The sequence below is a fragment of the Helicoverpa zea genome, chromosome 9 (assembly GCF_022581195.2).
Source record: "Helicoverpa zea isolate HzStark_Cry1AcR chromosome 9, ilHelZeax1.1, whole genome shotgun sequence".
In the NCBI taxonomy this organism is placed as follows: domain Eukaryota; kingdom Metazoa; phylum Arthropoda; class Insecta; order Lepidoptera; family Noctuidae; genus Helicoverpa; species Helicoverpa zea.
Window position 1 is genome coordinate 3,784,495 of NC_061460.1, and position 23,955 is coordinate 3,808,449.

At 36.9% G+C, this 23,955-nt stretch overlaps 1 protein-coding gene across 3 annotated transcripts in view; it reads right to left on the reverse strand.

Annotated features, from left to right (window-relative positions):
* LOC124633394 overlaps window positions 1-23,955 on the reverse strand; it is a 44,662-nt gene that overhangs the window by 6,498 nt on the left and 14,209 nt on the right. The window contains exon 3 of one of the 3 annotated variants that reach the window (XM_047168590.1): window positions 18,441-18,579. In XM_047168590.1, the coding sequence (XP_047024546.1) occupies window positions 18,441-18,579 (139 nt within the window). Of the gene's footprint in view, window positions 1-6,774; window positions 6,902-6,955; window positions 6,974-18,440; window positions 18,580-23,955 lie in introns of those variants that run through there. The other 2 variants (XM_047168591.1, XM_047168592.1) reach the window with 2 other exon arrangements.

Sequence of the window (23,955 nt, forward strand, 5' to 3'; positions counted from 1 at the left end):
CATATTTGCTTACACGTGATCGCATAATTGGGCCTAATGCGTGAAATTACTGTTGATAAACGCGTGACCTTTCACAATTTTGAATTCAACGGCACTTTAGGTGGGAATAACAAGGGGTGTTGCCGAATAAATGCCATGAAAATTCTGTCCTGACTCCTGTTTATAATAAAATTTGGCCCGCTGATTGAGCACTTTCTGTATTTTTAACCGACTAGCGAAAAGAGAAGGTTCTCCAATTAGATGTTAGTGCTATTTTTGATATGCGAGCGGTAATATCACGGGCCTAATACAATCGATGTTTTATAAAACACAAGACACAAAGGAGGCCTTTTTTTCATCTTTATTTTTTTAGGACCCAATATGGAAATCGATAAAAGAAAATACTTACATACCTACCTTCTATTCGGACTACCTTGTTAGAACTAACACAATATAGCTACGGATACTGCAAAACCACAAACTATCATTAGTATCGTTCTACAGCCGAAAACCAAACCGAGATGGCCAGTAGATATACGATCAGAAATTCCAAGCTGGCTTATATTAATGGGCTTGTGGCAGTTGTAACACAATTTAAATATATTCTCTTGTAAACAGTTGTGAAGCTGCGTACTAATGTTCGTAACAATGTCGCTCACACACGCATGTGCTCCATGCGTGATACTCAGTACTGACAGCACCGGTAGCGCCGGTTAAAGCTCGTCGATGCACATGCGTGGGTGAGTGACATTTTCACGAACGTTAGTAGGTACCTTCACAACTCACCTCCCGAGCCTTTTCCCAACTATGTTGGGATCGGCTTCCAGTCTAACCAGATGCAGCTGAGTACCAGTGTTTTACAAGGTACCTTCACAACTGTACATCTTTATTCTGTGGTTGTAGTGTCAGTAACCTAGACGAGACAGGATCATTTATCTTCATTACGATAAAATTGTTAATTAAGATGCTAGGGACCGCAAGATTGCCTGAATATGAGATCCCAGGGTCGTAGGACCTAGCTCGGTTCGGTTTTACGGGTAATGTTATTAAATTTTTTCATGACTGTTTTCAGGTGTTGTCTAGTAAGGGTGTGTCGGTATTTTTGAGCGTGCCAATATAAGTTCGTGTTTATTAAATTTTAACATGGCTGACGAAATGTGGCTAGACATATAAGCGATGTGACTTCATGGAACTTTACCTGTAAGTGTGTATCACTATGTTAAGTCAAGAATTTAGATATAAATAGACGCTACGCTAGATACTCTTCGGCTGAAAATTCTTACGAAACGATACGGTATCAACGCAGCAATGAAACAGATGGATTGTTTAGGTTTAGGATACAATATGGCTAACAAGTATGATACTTGTGAGATGATGTTAGGTAGAGACATGCTGCGCTGACTCCAAGAACTGCTAAAGAGCAGAAAGACACTGATTATTACTCCTAATAATGCTGCGCCAACTCCAAAAATTGATACAGAGGGCAGAAGGATATTGATTATTACGTCTAATGAAAAAACATAAATCCAACAAAACCCAACACGTAGTTTCAATTATCTCTCCTCCACATCTACTGCGTCGCGTGCAAACTTAAGGTGCAGTTCCAAGGTAACTGATTGCAGCTGTTTTATTCGGTCCGAACCTTGACCTGACTTGCCAATATCAATACACGGGGAGTGAAACGCGTAATCCTACTGGTAGAATCGATAGGCGATTTTAGACTTAATGTGGTCCAAATAGAGTTTAGTTTAGAATGGTATGGGAGCGTTGGTAATGGAGTGGTGGTGAGTAAAATGTGTTAGTTTAATTAGTTGTGTTTTTTTTTTGTAAATAAGTAGGTACGAGCTAACTGATGATTTTTAGATAATGTATTAGAATTACAGAATGATTGTGAAATTAACTGCTCTTATTAAAGTTCACTTAATTAACGTATAAATAACTATAAATAATAAATAATTAACGTATTAATTTAGATATTTTGTGCGTGGGGAAAATTGTATAATCAGAAAGAATTACAAAACGTATCTAAAGAAATTTGCCTAATAACTTTGAAAGACAAACCGAAGTATTCAAATGTGTTTACTTCACAAATATCTTGGTGTGGTTTTAGGCTTATGTTTAAGGTAAACCTTGATATATAGTATCAAAGAAGGTAGCTCTCTAATCCGACTTATGAAACTGAAACTTGATACCTTTAATTACTTCGAAAAGGGTAAAGGTTCTAGAGATTAGGTGAGGTTTGCTTTTCAGATATTGGTAAAGGAATTACGGAATACTAGCTGTTGTAATTTCATCTACGACCCCAAGATCCGACTTTTTGCACCCGGGTAAATTGTCGCCGATGCAATATTGAAAATTTTCCACCGTGGAAAATGACCTAAACACACGCCAATTTTTATAATATTACTGTGATTAGTCCCGTAGATTATATAGAATCTATAGTCATTATCATCGATTTCAAGTAAAAACCAGTATTTTTGATTTGATTGATGAGCCAACGTTGAGGGTTAAACCAAGGCGGAACGACGGGGGCGTGTTCGACATTGAATAAAAAAAATTAATGGCAACGACAGTTGTTGAAAAATGTTTTCTAGTTTACGTATCTGCCTGATTGCTAGGTTGATATAATGATGTATGTTACATTACAATATGTTATGTAAGTACGGACCGAAACATGAACCTACCTACCCGTAGTGGTTATAACTGCGTAGTAGGTACCTTATCAATTTTTAGGCTAAAGATTCATTAAGCTAGGTACCCAAATTACCGTTCTTGTTCCGGGACTTTGGTGAAACCGGTAGAAACGGCTAGCTTAAAAATAATTGTTTTTTTTGGGACTTCTAATTTGGCGACAATATGCGACATGCAATTTTGATCAAAATGGCTCTCAAACTGACCAAAGCTTGTTTAAATTGATAGCCCAAACATAACAATATCCGAACCCACATTGCCTGAAGGGAATACTAGTAATTTAATTTCCAGAATTCCTAGCCTACTCCAAATATCATCAGCGAATTTCGGCCAATATTTACATAGCAATATTAAGTTGATTTAATTTAAACTTTAACCACTAAACATTACCATTTAGCGAGGGAAGCATAGTGTAGCCAATTGAATTATAATAACTGTAGCCGAAGTAAAACCAATTACTAAATGGGTATTGTTAATTAAATTAGTAGCTTTATCATCGAGTCTCCTGTCTAATCGTATATGTACCTAGTTGTTTGTAATTGGCTCGTGGTATTCGGACAACAGATGTCTGGTAATCTATGTTATTCTTGTTTGTAATCCGATGGCTGTTTATACTAATGTGAATTGAGATAGTTGAGAAAGTAATCGACTAATGGGCGTTCCAGTTTAGGAGTTGGTTAGGAATTGAACTTAATTGGTAGAATTTTTGATTTTAAAAGTGTGAGGCTTGCAGAAACGAAATAAAATGTAACAAGATGACTTTCAGTCGGCCAACATTAATATGTGATTTTCACTAGTAAATTATGGTGCAAATCTTGAAAATAAACCGAAACATATTTTCAAGGTTTGCTAGCCATTGGTTTAATACACACAATACACTTACCCTACCTACATGTAAGTATGTGTGAATGTATGTACCTATGTACTAGTAAAAGTTTGAAATTATACACAATCAATACACGTGATCGCTTGAAAAATATATTCTGAACTGCCGAACTTTATGAAAGTCCTGAAAGGTGTGCAAATGGAATGTGTCCTACGTCCTACTTCTCCTACGCGACTAGAATAATCATAGGGAAATATCATAATATCAAACCCTTTTTTGTTCCTAAAATGCGTGGATATTCCTGAATTTTCAGGTCCCAGTTGATTGAATACCAATATTTTGTAGATTGAATTACATAAAATAAACTGTTTTATCTTGTAAAGCAAAGTTTTATCAGATTTAATACTTAATTAAATCACAGAAAATGTTGTCACAAAATTGTTGAAACAAAGCACTTGAGTACAATTTATTATTGCGGAGAAGCAAAGGGTTCGTACGGATTCTAATTAAAAACGCGCACCTTTCATGCAATTTTAAATCATGTAGTATTGACATAAAGCTCACTTTCACGTGTCAAGAACTAATTAACTGTATCATGTTATAACTGGATTAAAGCTTTAAATTATTAATTTTAAATCGTAACAATTTTAAAGTACTTCAAAACGAATTACCAAGTAAAATGCTTTTATAATGCAATTAATAGTAATTCGATTGATGAATTAATTGGTACTTTGCTAATGAAAGAGCACCACGATTGCCTGATTGACTGAATAAAGGCAAAGTCTATTGTTTATTCAGCAGGACCATTTACTGTAATGAGTCCGCTTGTGGCGTATTGTTCTGTAATTGTTTATGGATACAGGATGTAAAATAAATAATGGTCAAAATTTAACAAGTAGCTTACTTGATTAACTACAGCTTATTTGAACAGTATAAAGAATATTTATATTTTTTCGAAGTTTGTCATATTCTCTACCGTTTGCTACTGAAAAAAATTGCTATCTTGTGACAAAAGACAACTTATTTGCAATGACGGCATTAAGGAAACCGAAGACTGGCAGAGAGAATAACCTTTTTAAGTATTGAAATTTGTTGTAGCTGAGTCCCGTTAAACTGGTTTCGAGCCCATCATAGTTGGGAAAAGGTTCGGAATGATGAAATTAATTGTAGTTTATCTGGAAAGCTGCCGGTTTGTTACATTTTTGTAAATTATTTACTGAACACCCTGTACAACCACTTATGTTGTAGTGAAATCAATGGCGGAATGGTGGCGACGGCTGACGTTGCATGCATAATGGTTCGGTCAAGGTAAGGTAATTGTATAGGTACCGATAGGGCCATGAAGAATGTTAGTACCTTAAGGTTACCTATGGTAGGTACGTACCTATCTGCTTATTTGATTTATAGGTGCTATGGCTTGACCGTTGCCTTGAAAAACGCCGTGAAGACTGAATGTTAGTATAGATACTATGGTATAGGTCTAGTATGGTAGATACCTACCAACGCGTGTGCATAGATACTTGCTATATAGATTCTATGGTTTAACCTCTGTGTTAGCAGGTTGCCTTGAAAAGCTTTCTTTTCAGGGTAGGTAATAAACTGTCGCCTTTGTAGTTGTTTTTTAACTGCTAACATTAAGTATTGTTTCAAAATGGATCCGGTCTACTTTTTTAGGGATCTTGGGAGTCGGAAGTAGAGTGAAGTACCTACTTATTCCATTATTTTTGATATTCTGCCGAGGTATTCAGATGATTTAGATGAAGCCACCCAGAACTTTTAACGGTAAAATTCGACATTTACCTATCTGTATAACATATTTTAACACTCGCCAACGCTGGTTGTTTTCAATTTCAGTGCTGTAAAAATGTATAGTAATTCTCTTTTTATCACTCATCTAACTAAACAAGTAAATAAGTATAGAACATAGACCTTTCTCGAACACGGCTAATCATCCCGATCTCGGGTACCTATCTCATATCTATCTGCTAGCAGCCACTTTCAACGAACTTTGCTGATGTCAAAGCAAAATCTAAATACATAGGCAACCTTCAGTGGTTTTGTCTGTTCCAGAAATATTAGCTTTATTTTCAGCTGGATGCCTAAAGACATGAGACACGTGAATAGTTAAAATAGGATTAAGTGTTTCGGTGAATAAAGTCGTCAACAAGTTGAGTTGTGATATTGTGGTGTGACAGAAATAGTAGTTATTGCCTGATGGATGTAAAAATGGTATGACGTTGAGCTGAAGTATGAGTCTTTTTCGCCCAATCTTCATAAAATAATTGATAATTTGTTTCAAGGTAGACTTATAGAGAGATACCTATGCTTTATTACGTACACCAATATACATTTTTGATCTTAGAACTACATTTATAGTAGCTGACATAGGCGGTCTCATTACTAAGAACAATTCCAGACAACCTTAGAATGGATTGAGAGCTTATTCCTCCTGAAATCTCATACTCCGAGCCTTTTTCCCAAACTATGTTGGGGTCGGCTTCCAGTCTAACCGGATGTAGCTGAGTACCAGTGCTTTACAAGGAAAGACTACCCTATCTGACCCCCTCAACCCAGTTACCCGGGCAACCCGATACCCCTGGTTAGACTGGTGTCAGACTTACTGGCTTCTGACTACCCGTAACGTCTGCCAAGGATGTTCAATGACAGCCGGGACCTACAGTTTAACGTGCCATCCGAAACACAGTCATTGGTGTCTAAGATATACTTAGAAAGTACATACAAACTTAGAGAAGTTGCATTGGTACTTGCCTCACCTGGAATTGAACCCGCGCCCTCATACTCGATAGGTTGGTTGATATTCAAAAAACTTATTGCTTGCCACAACGTTCGCTAACACATTTTCCCCTCAATAAAATCAGATCCCCAAATTAAGCTCCAATATGAAATACAATATTTCAAGCGAAGACATAATCCATCTATTACCGACAGTCCGGTATTAGTTCTGACATGATCCTAATCGCTTCCGATATCACCGGGTGAACGAAATTGTTTTAGACGGTGATAAATGGGCTCTGCTTGTCAATCAATATGGAGACAGATTTAAGCTTTCATATCGATGTTACCGACTGAAAGCTGGAAGAATTACCTGGTGTACTTGAAATTTTTCCTGAAATTTTGTTGTCGTTCAGGCTTTAAAAATAGTAATTGTTCGTTCAGAGTACTTTGGTAAAGATAAATTATTGTTTTAGGTACATAATTTATAAATTAATTAAGCGTCTGCAGTCGAAATAATGGGTAAAAGTGTTTTTTATACTTACACAAAAGTAAGAGAGTCTCAGGCCTATAACGATTGATCGTTCACCGAATAATTTTTGGGTTCGAAATTTTTTAAGCAAGTCTAACTTGCAAGTAAATCCCCATTAAATAAAAAAACAAACACTCTTATAACACAGCTAACAAAACCCACAAACGTATTCAAACACTCAACGTGAAACATACATTTTTACCACGGCGCCATGCCATAAGCGTCAATCATCTTGTTATGCGCGTCGAGTTGCCGCGGCCCTCTGAAAGTAAACGAAATCTCACGGACCGACCGACCTAACTTTGTATTTACCTATACATTATAAACGAAAGAAAAACACCTTCATATACTGAGGGTTTTATTTGAGGTTCGTATATGGTTTGTATTTACGTAAAGTGGTGTCATTTTGTAAGGGAAATTATAGTTGGGATGGGATTTGGTTCTCATTTCCTATAAAATATTTTACCAAATTGACTTCATCGGCATTAGAAAGGTCTATTTTATGAATAAATGGCGGAATCTTTGGCATTATATACAGAACTTACTGGAAACAATATAATAAAACGCCTTGGTTTTCAGTAATAAAATTTACAGCGTCCCGGGGCTGTTACAGCCATTACTGTGCTCCCTTGAAACCGTAGACTTTAGAAAGTGGTCCCAAGCGGCAATGCCATAAAACGCTGGGAAGTATAAATTACTTAAGGTGTGTTCTGAATTCTTGTTGCCGGCTGCGACTGCCGTTTTGGAACCAAGAAACAGCAGCACGTGCAGTCGCTGTCAGATATCTGAAATCGATATCTGACTGCACCTGCTGCCGCCGCTTGGGTCCAAAACTGTTTCATGTAAATACATACAAACCAGTAGTGCAGCTGGCCAACTTCATGCAGTCGTGACATGTGCGTTTGGCAGTCGCAGTCGGCAGCAAGAATGCAAAACGTACCTTTACTTTGTAAAACAAATGACAAACACTGCAGGTGCTACAGTAAATAGGATCATATATGTACAGCTAATTATGAACACGTTACGCACGGTTGCACAGATTTGTGACGTCACACTCGCGTGACATGTTGACGTAATCTCAAATCAGGTGGGGGACAGACATCCATGTGTCTAAAGCGAAATTCTAGATCGACGAAGTCAGTCTAGGTGCGTGGCGTCTTCTAGAGTACTTTTTTAATTCAGGTACTTCATAACTTTATGAAAGTTGTTGGTTGAGATAAAGAGTCATTCCTTCAAAGTAGGCTGAAAATCAGCACTCTTTGATGGTCAATTTTACAAAAGACTCCCCAAAAACGCCCGCCATTCCTATGAGTTTTCGTTTGGAAAAAGAAATGGTGAAACAGAATCAATTTAGCGGTGGAATCAATCGGATTGAATATCAGACTCTGACTATAAAACTCACCATTTATACTACTAAAGTGTAACTGCAGCCCTAGAGCTTAAGACCTTATAGAAGAGTCAGGTCGAAATAAACACCCATTTCCTAAACCACATCTAAACTCCAATACAAATGACCCCTAACATAATCCAGAACACATACGCTGTCACAAAATAAGGCTCCAATTACGTTGGACGGTTCGCTTCCTAGTTCAATTCACATTAGGATGATATTCGGCCGGGTCCACCGCAAGGGATTAACTGGTGTTGGATGTTAGAGGATGCGCCTACCTCTGTTTGCAGGTTAGTGCGGTTCCATTCGTCCTTTTAATTAGGTAGTGGTTGACTGGTTTTACCAGAAATAGGGTTAGGTATGGGAAATGTTTCGAAGGCAGTTTAGCATGTAAAACATGGTTTGGAGAAAAACAATGGAAATAAGTTGCAGAGAAGACTTCGGACGTTTGCAGATGTTTTCGTGACGAGCATTCAGGTTAAAATATGATTGAGGTAATACTTTTATTTTTCCATCCCCGAAACATTAAGTTCTTGGAAACGAAAGTGAAAATAAGATTAAATGTATTGAAAAAAGAAAGGTCCGTTAAATATTGTAAACAAACACAATCTTGTGCACATTTTGAAAAACCCTTTTATCACCCTTTTGACAAACGATTTAGTTTAGAAAACGCTTAGTATGAAATATTTCCTAGGCAGCGGCTTTTCACATTATTCCTGCTCTGTATAATTACAGCTGAAGCGATGAGATAGACAGCAGACATATCATTTCCATTACATAAGCTAGGTTTAGGTACAGAATACCTAACAAGGCTGTCAGTTAAATGTTCTTCAGCTAATGGTATACCTTCATATCTTGCTTGTAATGAAATGTTGATTGAGCCTCAAGACAGGCCATTAATAATAATCGTTCTGTTTTATTCAAACAGAATTTATATTTATGATATCAATATTAATATTCTTGATTTATATTCAAGAATTTTTTCTTGGTAAATAATTGGATTTATGAAAGTCTCATATTTTCAGTGTAGCAAGAAAATAAATATGGAGCGATTTCAAGTAGTTACAATAACTGGGACAATTTTGTCTTTTTTCTTAAGTTAAACATGGGCAGAGTTTACTAACAAACTCATACATTTTGCCACCTACGTACAATTTCTACTGAATTTTGTATGAAGTCGACCTACACTCAATTTGTGATATTTTCATATTTGTATGCCGTGTGCGCCTTGTTCTACTTCTTGAGAAGATAAACTAAAAGGAGACGGTATGTCCTGAATTTATTTATATTTTGTACAAATAATGTAAGCTAGTTATTTGTTTGGTTGTAAACAAGCCTTTGTTGACAGTTACAATAGGATATGGTTTGTTTGGTTAAGGCATGGGTAAAGGGTTATTTGCCCAAATCAAGATACCTTGCCATATTTATTTACTTTCCTGAGTTGTTACCCGTCTTCAGTTTTTTGAAATGATAATAATAGATAATGGAAACCTACCGTGCCTCATTGATCGTTGCTTAAGTTGAAAGTAAAAAATTCATCATTATGAAGGTCTGTAATAGTATTTTGCATGAAGTGGTTTCAGAGACTTTGGTATTTTCATCATCTGCATAGCCTTTTATCCAACTCTGTTGGAGTCGGCTTAAAGTCCTGCCGGTTGCAGCTGAGTACCAGTATTTTACAAGGAGCAACTGCCTATCTGACCTCCTCAACCCGGGCAACCCAATACCCCTAGGTAAGAGAGTCTTTGGTACTTTGTCTGCAGTAAATACCACTTGCTTAGAATTTCTCTATAATTCAAATGCATATTACGTACCCCACAGACTCGTAAACTAAGTTTTGTTTAATTTCCTACAAAGTACACCTGACCTAATTTCAGGTAGAATGTTGGAAGTACACTACATTGAGTTTAATACCTAACTTAAAAGTTAGACTAAAACTAAGTAAGCGTGTACTGTAAATTGTAGGAGATAAAGTAGGAAGCTGGTTTACTTTCATGAGCTGAACTGCACTCTTCATCATTTCTCTTCAAGTCGCAGTGGCCTTGTAGTTAAAGGACCTTAGATATCATCGGTATAATTTTCCAATAAGATAGGCTTAGGTACTTTGAAGTGCATTTTGGGAATAAGTCCTGCCACTTCGGGAATGAGTCAGTAGACCTATGAAATCGTTACTCCGCTTTGAGCAAGTGTGTTGAATGAATACACTCCTGTATGGGAAGAGGCCTGTGACCTGCAGTTAGACAGTAAAAAAGGTTGTAGTTTTGTACTGACCTCTTTTCCCCATTTACGCAGATCCGTGGGTAATCACAAACGAACGTTGAACCTCGGTGACGTAATAGAATGACGTGAACAAGAAATCGGTGAGCATACAGCATAATATTGTGAATGTTTGTTCAAATATATTCAGTCCTATTTACGAATGCGGTGAAGTGTGCTCTCAGGAATATGTCAGGCGATTTTTATGTTTATGAATGTGAAAATATAGACGAAATCTTAAGAAAATTAGAGGCCTATAAATCAGGCCAAATGTTTTATGATTACAACTTTTGGCAGCTTGGCAAATTATTCTGTCGAGTAAATGATGTGAGTAATAAAATTTTCTTTGCTAAAAATGTGGGTCAATTTTGATATTCGCGAGATAGACAACAGTTGAAATGAGGATCCAAAGTATATAGGAATTATATTATAAGTAAGTAGGGTACGAAAAACCTGTGGCCAAGGACTACATTTACGACCTAGGTATAGGTCATTAATCAATTGTATCCTGCCACTACAACTCTTAATTATCGAGGCGTAACACTAACACAAAAAGAGTAAGCCTTAATTCTTCTGTAATCCATATTATAGTAACATATAGCAATCATTTATATACCCAATTCCATTACATCTCACAATCACGGCCAACTAAACTAAAAGGCAATAACTTCTAGCCAGAAATAAATCCAGCAATCAGGGTCCTTCCTAGAATTCCCTAATAGAAAAAGTTGTTCCGAACTATCCCACCACTTCATATAACTCAAATACACGGGTATTTGCCCAAACTAAACGTAGAACGTTGTAAGTCGTTAATGATCGATCTGGTGTCTGCGAGATTAGACAAGCCGGCAACCTCGTACACCCACATTCAAGGTGACTCAAACGTTTTTAAACCGTTTGGCTTTGACATTTCAACCACCGACGAACCCCAAAGCGTTGGCTGTTTATTGGTTCAACAAATATTAAACTGAAAGTTCTCTGATTTTAAATAAAGTTGATGTGAAAGGCTGAAATGTTGAGCTTGAAATATTATTAAAGAGTAGTTTTTTACCGCAAGCGTTTTTGAAAAGTTTCATCAAAATATTTCAATAGGTAAAAAGAGTTAAATGTCTGACAACTTTTTCAGTATTTTTTTGTAACATATTTCTTTATATTCGTTTCATTTTGATTCAATAATAACAGAATCATTTTCAATGGCCGACTCACATCGTTTGATTGACAAGATTGATAACATTCACGACACAATGGGAGCGATATGAATTGTCATCCATTACAGCACAACAGATTGATTTTCTGGGAAAATTGAATAGGTCTGTGTGATCGGGAATAATAAAAATGATATATAGGACAAACTGGCAGGTTTTGCCTATATTCACGATCCAATAAATTAAACGAAAAACGTGCAGTAGGTACAATGTACAATTGATATTGCAATACTGCATGCTGTTCTCTATTTTGCATTCAAATTGAAAGTGTCTGCTTGAAGATATCAGACCTTTCAAAAAGCTTAAAACACGTTTACCCACTAACGCCTAGAGTGGCGTCGTTTTATCTCCGTAGATTTTAAACTTAAAAGAGGTTAAGTCTCAACGGACATCCTCACTAGGATATTTAGCAAACAGAGCGTTTTACTGTCTGCTTATATGACGTCATTGAGGAAACAGGAACATTCTAACACTAGTATATGGACATCGTGCTTAAGCTGGTAATATCCGACTTTATTCAAAAGTCTATATAGGAAGTCGTTAAGGATTTTTTATGGGGTTGTTAAGGATAAATGAGGTATTGAGGTCAGCTAGCCCCAAACTTAGTGGCTTTAATTAGAAGCTGAGACAATGAAAGTTGTCGAATTTATTGTTGCGAGTAAATTGTCATTGTGTACGCGTTGTGGCCCTCGGGAGAATAAATTAATTTTAAGTGTCCCTCGACCGCTTGCTCATTACTAAATTTACTAATACAACAATAGCGAGATGGTATGCAAACTTATTTTTGGGTCATTTAGGAATAATTTTCTGAAGACATTCTTGAATTATTCTGAAACATTGTATTAAAATGTTTTATTCATGGCTAGCTGTGACTTTCAATAAAAGCCATTTTGATCTTTTGACTAGTTAAATATATAAATTAATTATCCTCTAGTAACCCACTTACTCGATAATTATTTTTCAAAATTAGTTCATAACTATTTTCATTTTATACCATCCATAAACATGTTCGCATAGTTAATTCGACAAAAAATATTTCGCGACTTAATAGGCCTATTTAACCCGAAACATCGCGTGAGAAATAAAAATCCGTCAAGGTGACTGAAAGAAAGTTTTACACAGCTTACTAATGGTGGGGGTTAAAATATGCCTACATTATAACTTCACATAGAACTATTGCGCTAGTAAGTATAACTTATTAAGTTTCTTAGGTAGGTGAAGATAAATATGTTAGGAAAAAAGCGCTGGCCACAATCTGAGAAGGTTGCTTTTTTTGTAGAGCCTTTTGTTGAAATTGAAAAAAGGGATACCAAAATAATGCATTTTGCAGCTGTAGGGATATGTTACAGGGATGTTAGCACCAACACAAACAGTCATTTATAAACCATTCATAGCTTTTTCATTATAAACGGACGTAAAAAAATACACACATAAATATACTTTTTTTTTTTGTAAAAAAGTAAATTGTATATTAGACTTATTCAAAACAGGGTTAAAAGTCACCGAAATCACAAGTAATTTATCATTCGCTAACGATTATTAACGAGTAAACTTCCTCAGTTTCAATAAAGAAGAATTTCCCTAAAACGTCCATTAATTTCATGAGAAGCCATAAATTCGAGAACCATCGACAAACAGATAAAGAAATTAGAATTACCATCAATATATCGAAACTTAACGAGAACTTTCTGATTTATTATGTAAAGAAGACTATATATTTATAGTTTCATCAAAACTTTGTTTTAGGGTCAATTCCCACTGAAAGAGCAGCGGCCGGCAGCGGCCGGCAGTAATTGGCCGTAATTGCAAGGGATTGAGCGCGAGCGCGGCGGGCCGCGCGGCGGCGCGCGGCGCCGCACCGCGCCGCGCTCTTACATTTTCCGTGCTCTTACGGCCGCTGCCGGCCGCTGCTCTTTCAGTGGGAATTGACCCTTATAGATTAGAAATCTGTTTGTACCTCATTTTCTTGAGTATTTTTAATCAAATCTTGAACAAAATGAGCTTGTTTTTGAACTTTGTCTTACGCGAAAGTAGTTTAACTTTGATTATGAAACGTGACCCCAGACTATGAATTTTGTAAATTCGTGTTTGTTTTATATAATTTTAATAACGTGGCTAAAACAAGTTTAAGTTTAGACTACGGCTAAATGCTAGCCAGCTTATATTTTTAATTCAAAATTATCTCAAAACCCTTTATAAGTAAATTATTCTATTAAAAGTATGTCTCTGACCGACCACGGGACTACAGAGTCCCGGATTTTTGGAAGGCGAACGTGGGGTCGAAGCCAACACGCTGAAGCCCTTTTGAGACAACTTTAATGAAATGGCGACACAAAACCGACGATTATCCCTGTATACACTATAGAAATGTACCCAAGGACAATCCCCGGTTCTGTGCTAAACTATTGCTAACTATGGATGAAAACTACTTGGGCTATTGTGATGGGATGCTAATGGACTAGGAATGGGGAAACTACGGGAACTAAAAGTATTATTATTAAGTTAAAATTATTATCTCTATAGGTAGTGTATTTTTTTAAATACTTTTGGAGATACGAATGGCTTGAAGAATAATTGGCGTGAAAACTTTAGGAAAAATAAAGAAAAAAAGAAAGAAAAACCATTTTATTCAACACACAAATGACGCAGAAAACAAACACACACAAATACAAACAAATATAACAATGGACAAAACAAACAGTGAAACAAAAAAGAAAAGCGCTGCAGCTGCGTCACTTATGCGTGAAAAGGGGCAGCAAAATGTATTGTTTATTACTCTGAAGAGTTACTGTACATGATATTTGGAGATAAATCGAAAAGTTATGCATTTTATGACTTAATTCAAAAACTAGATGAAAGAGTTACATTACAAAGCTGACGAAGATCTATGAGTTGGAATAAATAGAATGCGACACTCGCACTGGGTTTCCTACTCCTGACCTATTTTATAAAGAGGTCGGTATGTCACTCACCGAAGAGAAGCCATGCAAGAATAAGTATTTGTAGAAATATTTTATTATAAAAGATTGATTTGTGGGTGTATTTTATTTCTAAGTCTGATGAACTTTTGAGAGCTTTGAACCTTTAATTTTAAATAACCATCACAACGTTGAAATCATTTAAAAATAAATAAAGTATCGATAAAAGTGCTCAGATTCGGGTCATTAATCAATTGACTTCTAAGTATGAAACAAAAAATACCAATCACAGAAAACAAAATATCGATTCAAAAATGGAAAGCAACCTTCAATAGATAATCATAGACAATTTGAGTAAAAAGTTTCCATTACAAAAAGTGTAGGTATAGAACATTAGTAACAGCCAGTAACAACACGTGGTGATACATACAATTAAATACTACTTTGTTCACGTACTTCAAGCCTGGCAGTAACAAATGTGGAAAGAACTTTGTCTCTGATTCTCATTTATTTTCGTCTCCCTAGCTTACAGTGCTTAACAGGATTTAAATGGAATACTCTTGTTGAAAGAGTTAAATCTGTTTTAGATTTTAAGTGAGTGTGGTTGCTTGCTGATGAAGTAGGGCAATTTAAAATATTAACGAGAGAATTATTAGCAAACTATTGCGATACAGACCTAAGTAACTGTTTGTTATTTTTTAAGGGAATTTTAAGAATGGCAACAATAAGTACGCTACTGATGAAGCTACTGAAGATCACTGAAAATTTCAGTAGTTGCATCAGGATGGAGTTCGGTGTGGACAAATGTGCAGTCATGCATGTAAAGCGAGGGGGAATTGTGGAATCTGAGGGAGTACAACTCTCAGATTCCATAAACCTGAGATCACTCTCCGCAAACGATACATATAAATACTTGGGTATGGCGGAGGGGTTAGGCATCAATGTGGCTGTCATGAAACAGTCATTACGGGAGCGTTTCTTTGGCCGCCTGAATAAGGTCCTAAAAAGTTCCTTATCAGGCGGCAACAAGGTTCGCGCCTATAATGGTTGGGTCATGCCAGTCCTGATGTACTCATTCGGCATACTCAAATGGACTCAAACTGAATTGGATGCCTTGGATAGGAGAGTCCGCACACTGCTGACCGCAGAACGAATGCATCACCCACGATCGTCGGTGATGAGACTGTACATCCCACGGAAATGTGGAGGCCGAGGCTTTTTAAATGCAAAGACGCTCCACAACCGTGAGGTGTGCAGTCTCAGAGAATATCTTCTCAAAAGCGACGTGGGTATGCATCGTGATATGGTAGCAGTGGACAAAGGACTCACCCCGCTATCGTTGGCAAATGAGAACTGGCGCAGACCTGTGGTACTAACTACCCATGATCGCAAGGAGGTATGGCGGAGCAAACAGCTACACGGACGCTTCTTCGACTTCGACGCTTCGCTTCCATTCTTCCAAAAACACAACATCTTAACTCTCCCCTGTATCTACATACTAGAATCATGCAAATTTGTCCGTAAACACCAAGAGCTGTACACTCAACGAGACGACAACCAATCACGCTATCAACTCAGACCCCGCGCTAAACTAAATATACCCAAGTCAAGATTAATAATGCACTCGACAAGTCCCTACGTTATGTCTATTAAATTGTACAATAAACTACCCGCACAAATAAAAAGAGAAGATAAAATGAATATATTTTAAAAAAAACTTAGACAATTTCTTATAAGTAAATGCTACTATTCCGTTAACGAATACCTAAATGATAAAAATATAAAGACATAAACAGTCACACACACATACACACACACACACACACACACATATACGCGCACACACACAGCTTCCAAGTTTGCAGTGTAGATTAAGTGTTTAAATAAAAATAAAAATAAAAATTAAAATAAAAAAAAACAACCTTTAAAATAAAAATATGTAACTTATTTGCCTATATAACTACTTTAGTCTTAGTTAACAATAATAAGTAACATAGCCGATAAGAGCTTCCTCTCTCCTATCCCACTTATTTTGCTGTGCCCGACAGGGTCCATGTGAACTATATATATGTAAGACTACCACCTAAGAATACACATGGAAAGCAAATAAAGTATTGAGTATTGAGTTCTTCGGGGCTCTTCATGGCCCCGATGTAGACTTCAATGCGTCCGTATTTTGGCTGCGCTTCGGTGACTTGTTTGGAGAAACCGAAGGGTTTGTATGTGCAATTATGGACGAAGTTATCCTTACGAATAACTACCGGAGATATATCGTGAAAGACGGGACGGTTGACATATGTCGGGCATGTCACCATCCGGGTGAGTCTATCAGATATATTATATCTGGTTGTTCTCGTTTGGCTTATGGTGAATATTTGCACAGACATAACCAAGTGGCCAAGATTATCCACCAGCAGCTTGCTCTGCAATACAACCTTGTAGACCTTGAGGTACCGTACTACAAGTATGCGCCCGACCCAGTTCTCGAAAAGGACCATATCACGTTGTACTGGGATCGATCTATCATCACTGATAGGACTATTGTCGCCAATAAGCCTGATATAGTGGTGATAGATCGATTAGCGCGCCGCGCGATGATAATCGATGTCGCCGTTCCGCATGACGAGAACCTCGTGAAAGCAGAGAAAGAGAAACAAATAAAGTATCTCGACTTAGCGCACGAGGTTGTCGCCATGTGGCGTGTCGACACGGCTGTTATTGTGCCGATTGTCGTTACGGCCAATGGTTTAATAGCCAAGAGCCTCGACGAACACCTCAGGAGGCTCTCGTTAGGCGGCTGGATCAAGGGACTGATTCAGAAGGCAGTACTCCTTGATACGGCACGTATTGTGAGGAGGTTTCTGTCTCTGGGACCCTAACCACCGGTACCTTGGACCCTGCGCCCGATATCGGTGGCAACCTATTTTTTATATTTTTAAATGTTTTTTACTTTTATATTTAATATTTAAAAATGTAATAAATATGTCCAAGAATAAAAAAAAAAAAAAAATACGCTACATACTTAAGATAACTTATGCACCCGTCATACCACCCCGCAGGGATCTAAGAATAATTCCAAGAAGATCTCAAACAAAGAGACTAGAAATTCCACTACCAGAGTGAACCTTCAACTATCGTCGGTATTTGTAACTGCTATCTTCTATGTATAGCCAACAATTCCAATTACTAGCAACTCTTGTCACGTGGGAAATAACACCAGTGATGTGAGCCATTGCTCGTCACTAGGAAGTTCGCGTCACTGCCAACTGGCCCATTAATAATGCAACCAAGTGTAATGCTAATTTGGACCTACATTACTTTGAACTTTACCAATTTGTAGAGGTACAAGTTTTCCGACCTTGAAGGGACCTTCTTTGTTTGAAACACTTTTGTCATGCTAGACTCCCATTAGAATGGTGACTACGCGTATTTTTTTTATCCTTCCAGCAATATAATTAACTTTGGATTGCGAATACAAGAATTCGATTCTTAGAACAAATTCCATTTATTTTGTACACGTTTTACCAAAGTACCTATTCTTATCCTTATCCGTAAATGTCTGAAGTAGCTGGCTAGCGAGAAACCGGTATTTTCTTCTCAAGATCGGACCAGGGAAGCTGGCACAGAATTTTAGATTAGATCTTAAACGTATGAAGACTTTAAAGTCTTACGTAGTTATAAAGCGTCACTGCGCTACGAACTTGCGAAGACGCTACGTGCTACACTTCGTAGCAATCCGTAGCGCTACGAGATTAAAGAAACTACAGTTTACGATGCGAGCGATGTGAAAGGTAGATTTAATTCTGCATTTGCGAAGTTTAATTAATTTTGCTAGTTTAACAACAAACTTTTTTTTGTACTGTAAATGCAGTTTCAAGATTTCCATCTAGATCTTTGTTTATGAGGTTACCTTTGCGACTTTCTCGTCGAGTAGCCATTGCAGTGCCGTGTTGGATGCATTGGCGAGCGCGGCCAGGGCAGCATGCTCCCACACCACGTGCTCCCAATGCTCTGTCATGATGGCCGCACATAGCATCGCCGTCGAGCAGCTAAGAAACAAAAGAAAATCTCATTTATTCGCCGTCTTCTGACAAAAGAAGAAAAACCGGCCAAGTGCGAGTCGGACTCGTGCACGAAGGGTTCCGTAAATTACAGTTAAATCAACCTATCTCAAAAACTATAAGAGATACTTTGATCAAACCAAAAATCGTTGAAAGAGTTAATTAGCATGCATCACCTCTATTTTTTTTAGAATTTTATACCCCGTAGTTATAAAAATAGAGGGGGGGGGACATACTTTTTACGACTTTGAGAGCTGATATCTCAAAAACCGTTCACTTTAAGAAAAATGTTTTTTAGAAAACTTTATATCATTTTAAAAGACCTTTCCATTGATACCCCACACGGGTATGTACATCGAAAAAAAAAATTTCATCCCTCAGTTACATGTATGGGGGGCCCCACCCCCAATTCTTTTTTTTACTATTTAGTGTCATATTTTTGTAGCGGTTCATACAACACATATTCCCATCAAATTTCATCACTGTAGTACTTATAGTTTCCGAGTAAATCGGCTGTGACAGACGGACAGACGGACAGACGGACAGACGGACATGACGAAACTATAAGGGTTCCGTTTTTGCCATTTTGGCTACGGAACCCTAAAAATGGCACTTTGACACGCTGAATATACGGGCAACTTTGATCCTTTCGTTTTTCCCATAACCGTTAATCAGGTGAAGATTAAATCCTGACCGGAATAAATGACAATTTAGGAAAAAAAAGCAAAGTTCAGAATGTACCTCATTTTCCGAGCGATCGATTGAGCTTGGGACGAAAATCTGAGGACATGGGTAGATGTAAATTGTAGGTACATACTGAACATCGTTTGTAGCTGAGATTTCTATCTTAAATCGTATGTAACTTTAACTTTCATTTTGGTACTGCGTAAGTGAACTCGGAAGCTCAATATGTCAAGCCAGGAACGATTTATATAAAATTGATAAAGAATGAGCGAAGCATTATTCTCCCAGTGCATCGCTTAAGAATCGCTTAAGCTTGCACACGCTTCGTCTTCAATCACAAGAGCATATTGCAAAAAGTATCGCGAGATCTAACACTAGCAGATGGCCACGTCTTGAAGATAGATGATACGAATAATGCCGTAATTCTTCAACTTCCAAACGAAATTGCTCTCTTAGCGAAATAGTTTTATTTTTATTCTGTTTCGTAGAATGAAAAATGCATGACGAGTTTTGAATATTGCAGTTTGAAGATCAAGCTTTTAGTTGTATTGATCTATCTCTTTGATAAAGCTGTCTGTATTTGGTGTGTCTTTCGAGCAGAAGAATTTGTCTCAAGAGACAGTGATCTATCACACATTGAAACCTTTCTTTGACTAAATATTCTATGTGACACAAAGCAAGACGAGAATTTCATCACAAGAAGAGTTAAAGAAGTTACCAACTTTGAGAAGTCCCGATTTAGAATCTCAGTTATATTTGACGAACTCTGTAGTGGGAACGCGTGCATTTTTTATTACCCTCAAGGCAGCCGCTTTAAAGATGTCAAGACTAAACGCCCTTTCTATTTTATATAGTTCTGTGATTTAGGAGATAAGAATTCCACGTAGAAGAATTCAAAATTGAGCTTTATTGGAACTGTTTTAAGAGCGAAATTCATGCAACACGAAACAATTAGTCCCGATATAATTTTGGTGTCCTAGGAATGTATATTAAAGCAGTATATGGGACCAAGATATATACGATACTGCCTTTATTGCATTGTTTTGGTATTTAGCGGTAGTGTTATCTCTGTTTAGCTTCGTAAACAAAATTCGTATAGCTTTTGTTTATCCAAGTTTATTTGGCAAGGGGCTTACAGCAATCGATTCTATAGGCGATAACATATCGTACACCGTATCGTTCGTATCGTAGATCCAAAGAGGGTTAACTCAAAAAACACTTTTTTCAGACAAGACAAAAATCAGATTCTTGCATTCCTGTGCGTGGTATAGAAGTGTTCTGTATAGAAAAATGTACGCAGCTAGAACATTTGAATAGAATATTTGAATATGAAATAATATTTTTTTTTAAATCTGTTTAGTTGGTCGATAGGTATTTAAGGAATTTGATGGTTTGCATAACTCGAAAAAATAGATTCTTTAGTTAACCCGCTTTACACATATGTAGGTGTGCGCTATATTTTATTTTTCTATCAAACCTAACAGAAATTGATATTTTTTGGGAAAAGTTACGAGTACTTTTATGACCAGAGACAGTTTTATGCTGCATCGAAATAGACAACAAAAATCGTGTGTGATAAAAACTCACGATAAAAGACTGCTAGGAAATATCGAACACAATTTTTAACGAATCGCTATTGTGAATTGCTGTTACATTTTGCTTGGCACTATTCCAGAATATTCTATCTGTGATCGGAATATGGAAGTGGCTTTGATCAATTTTCTCCTTCAACAGTATATAAAATAAAGTCGATATTCTAAGCACTTACTTCTCTTAAATTATACCTTTTTTTACCTACTATGAAAGAATTTACTAGCATCAAATAAAATAAATATTAAGTTTGTTTTTTTTTTTACTAAAATTGTTCCCTGATTGGTGGGAAGATTCAAAGGATCGAGAGGTTTGAAGGCAAAATGGGGAGGCCGTTGCCCAGCAATGGGACAATACAGGCTAAAAAAATTGTACCAAAGACGGTACAATTAATAACAACTCTCAATTAGGTAAACATGATAAAGAAACCAAATATTAACTTTTTATTTTTTTGTAATTTATACCTCGAGCTTTAATTGATAAAGAACCCTTTATCTAATAATTCGAAGCAATTACAGCGGTTCACTAATCGCTTCAATGACTGTAATTTATCAAATTAATGTTCAATGATAATATTATCATATCTAACGTTGAACATTGCTGTTAGTTCGTGGATAATAATAATGACTTGTAATTAGTATTATATTCACAAATACCTGTAATTGTGAAGACAACAAAGATATCATAACTTTGAAATAGCTTTTGCTTGTGTAGTTTAGTTCTGTCTGTTGTTGTTTAGTCTATGTCTGTTAATAGCTAAATGTGAAGTTGGTTTTTTGATAAATAATTATGACTGTAAAGTTTTGTAGACGGTATTTTGAAAATCATTATCATCATCATCATCATCTCAGCCATAGGACGTCCACTGCTGAACATAGGCCTCCCCCTTTGATCTCCACAGATACCTGTTGGAAGCGACCTGCATCCAGCGTCTTCCGGCGACCTTTATAAGGTCGTCTGTCCACCTCGTTGGTGGACATTTTGAAAATAATTTTCTGTAACTATGAATTCTATGCTGGGCTCCAACCCACTATCCAGCCAGCTATCGACCGACAGTCCGATTGTCAAGATCCGATTGTTAAGCCAGTAGATAATTCTTGATCAGTGTAATGTGCGCACTACCATACATCTCCATACTAATTAAGAACATGACCAATCGAGTGAACCGCTGTAACCTTGCATTCTTCAGAGGGGATTTGAAATTCTTTATATCAAAGAATTATATCATGAAAAGGTCAACCGTCTTGTCAAACATAGATCGAAATCTTATAGAAACTTATAGTAAACAAAAACAGTTGTTAAAGAAAAAGTTTGTACGAAAGCTGGACAAACTTAGAGTGGTTTCTTATAATAATAATGGATAGATTCCAGTTTGACATTTTCATTATCATCATCATCATCATCATCATCATCAGCCTATAGCAGTCCACTGCTGGACATAGGCCTCTCCAAGTGCACGCCACTGAGATCGATTTTCGATTTTCATTATATCGTGTCTATAAATAAAAGGATGACTAGTTTGGTACTTCACATCAGACTGACTCTAAGACAGAATTCTAACCTACGTATTTGGAGCCAACGACCGAGCGATGCACGGTTCGTTTTCCATGTTGTGACTTTGTACATAGGCGCATTCTTTTAAAGTATAATCACCATCACTCGTCACCATCTGATATAAAAGTTAGAAAAAAGTATAGATCTGACTATTGGTCCAGCTAAAATCGCAGCAAAGGGGAGGAAAAAGAGTATCCATATGCTTGTAAAAATAATTCTGGCTGATTGATTCTCTGATTGATTGCTGCGATGAAAATAAAGTATTAGTGTAAGTAATTTTAATGGCACAAGGGAAAAACTAAGAAGCGACCCGAGTGAAACGGTGAGAAACTGCTTGTATGGTATTGTATATAAAGCCTTATAGAATACTATAGTCTACAGTGAAGATAGTTTCATAGATTACAGCTTTAGTCGGACTGACAGTTCGCTTACAAACTGTCTTTGTGATGGAGAGATGAATTGAACAGGCGAGAATTCGGAGACCAAGCTTTAGCGTGAATTAATGTTTCTTTTTGGCAACATTCGTTACTTTTTGACAGATGGAAACATTACTTTATGCTGAGGCTCAAATCTCTCTGTAAATCTACATGTGTGGCATGTTATTTTTAAAGCTCATGGGGCCTTAGGTAGTACTATATTTATTACAAAGAGGGAATATTACGACATAAGATTGCGTTCCTTTTATGGGTGACAAAAATATATTTTGCTCTGCACTCGAGATAAGAAAAATTGCGTAACAGCGGTCTGATACTTGTAGATAGGAGGAGAAATTATAAGAGAAAAGAGACGACGTCCCACATAAATTCTCTCATACTTATATTTTTCCTTAATATTAGAGTCAGGATGGTAAGCGTCAACGACATGGTACATTGGGAACCACAGATGTTAATACAACAGTTTAATCAAGTTTCAGTACAAATTGGATAGCACACTTTTGATAGCCAGTTTATGTCGATTTTTTTCAGTCATGAAATCATAATTTCATCTCATAATCTCAACAAATATTACGGATCAGTTCTGTGGAGATAAGTAGAACTTATGCAAAACTAGTATCTATAAACCGATAGCCCTGTTCGGTCGTAAATGTCGTATCGAGCTTCCTACAGCGAAGGGTTTCTTTAAACTTTGCTGGCACCCTCTCCCAACTTACATAATATAAAATTTTCAGCGATACGCCGCACTTGCGGTATCGTAAAGGAAAATGAAACCGCTCTGTCATAAGTTGAAAAGATGTTGCAGTGGCTAGAAAATCTGCACGAAAATTGGTGAATGAAGAAAACAGGCACAGATAGAACTAATTGTTGATTTTTGAGAGCTAAGCCATTTACTTAAGTTAATGATTGAAGTAATTACCTAATTTATTCAATTCCAAATAATTGTAATCAGCACTTTGAGGGTTCGAAAAACTACGAGTCAGCAGCACTAGCAATTATTTGCTAAATTAACCCATTAATTCAGTCCAAATTACATGTCTAGGTACGTGTAGGGAATAAAGATTACCAAGATTTTCTAGGAACGTGAGGGCGAAGCAAATTG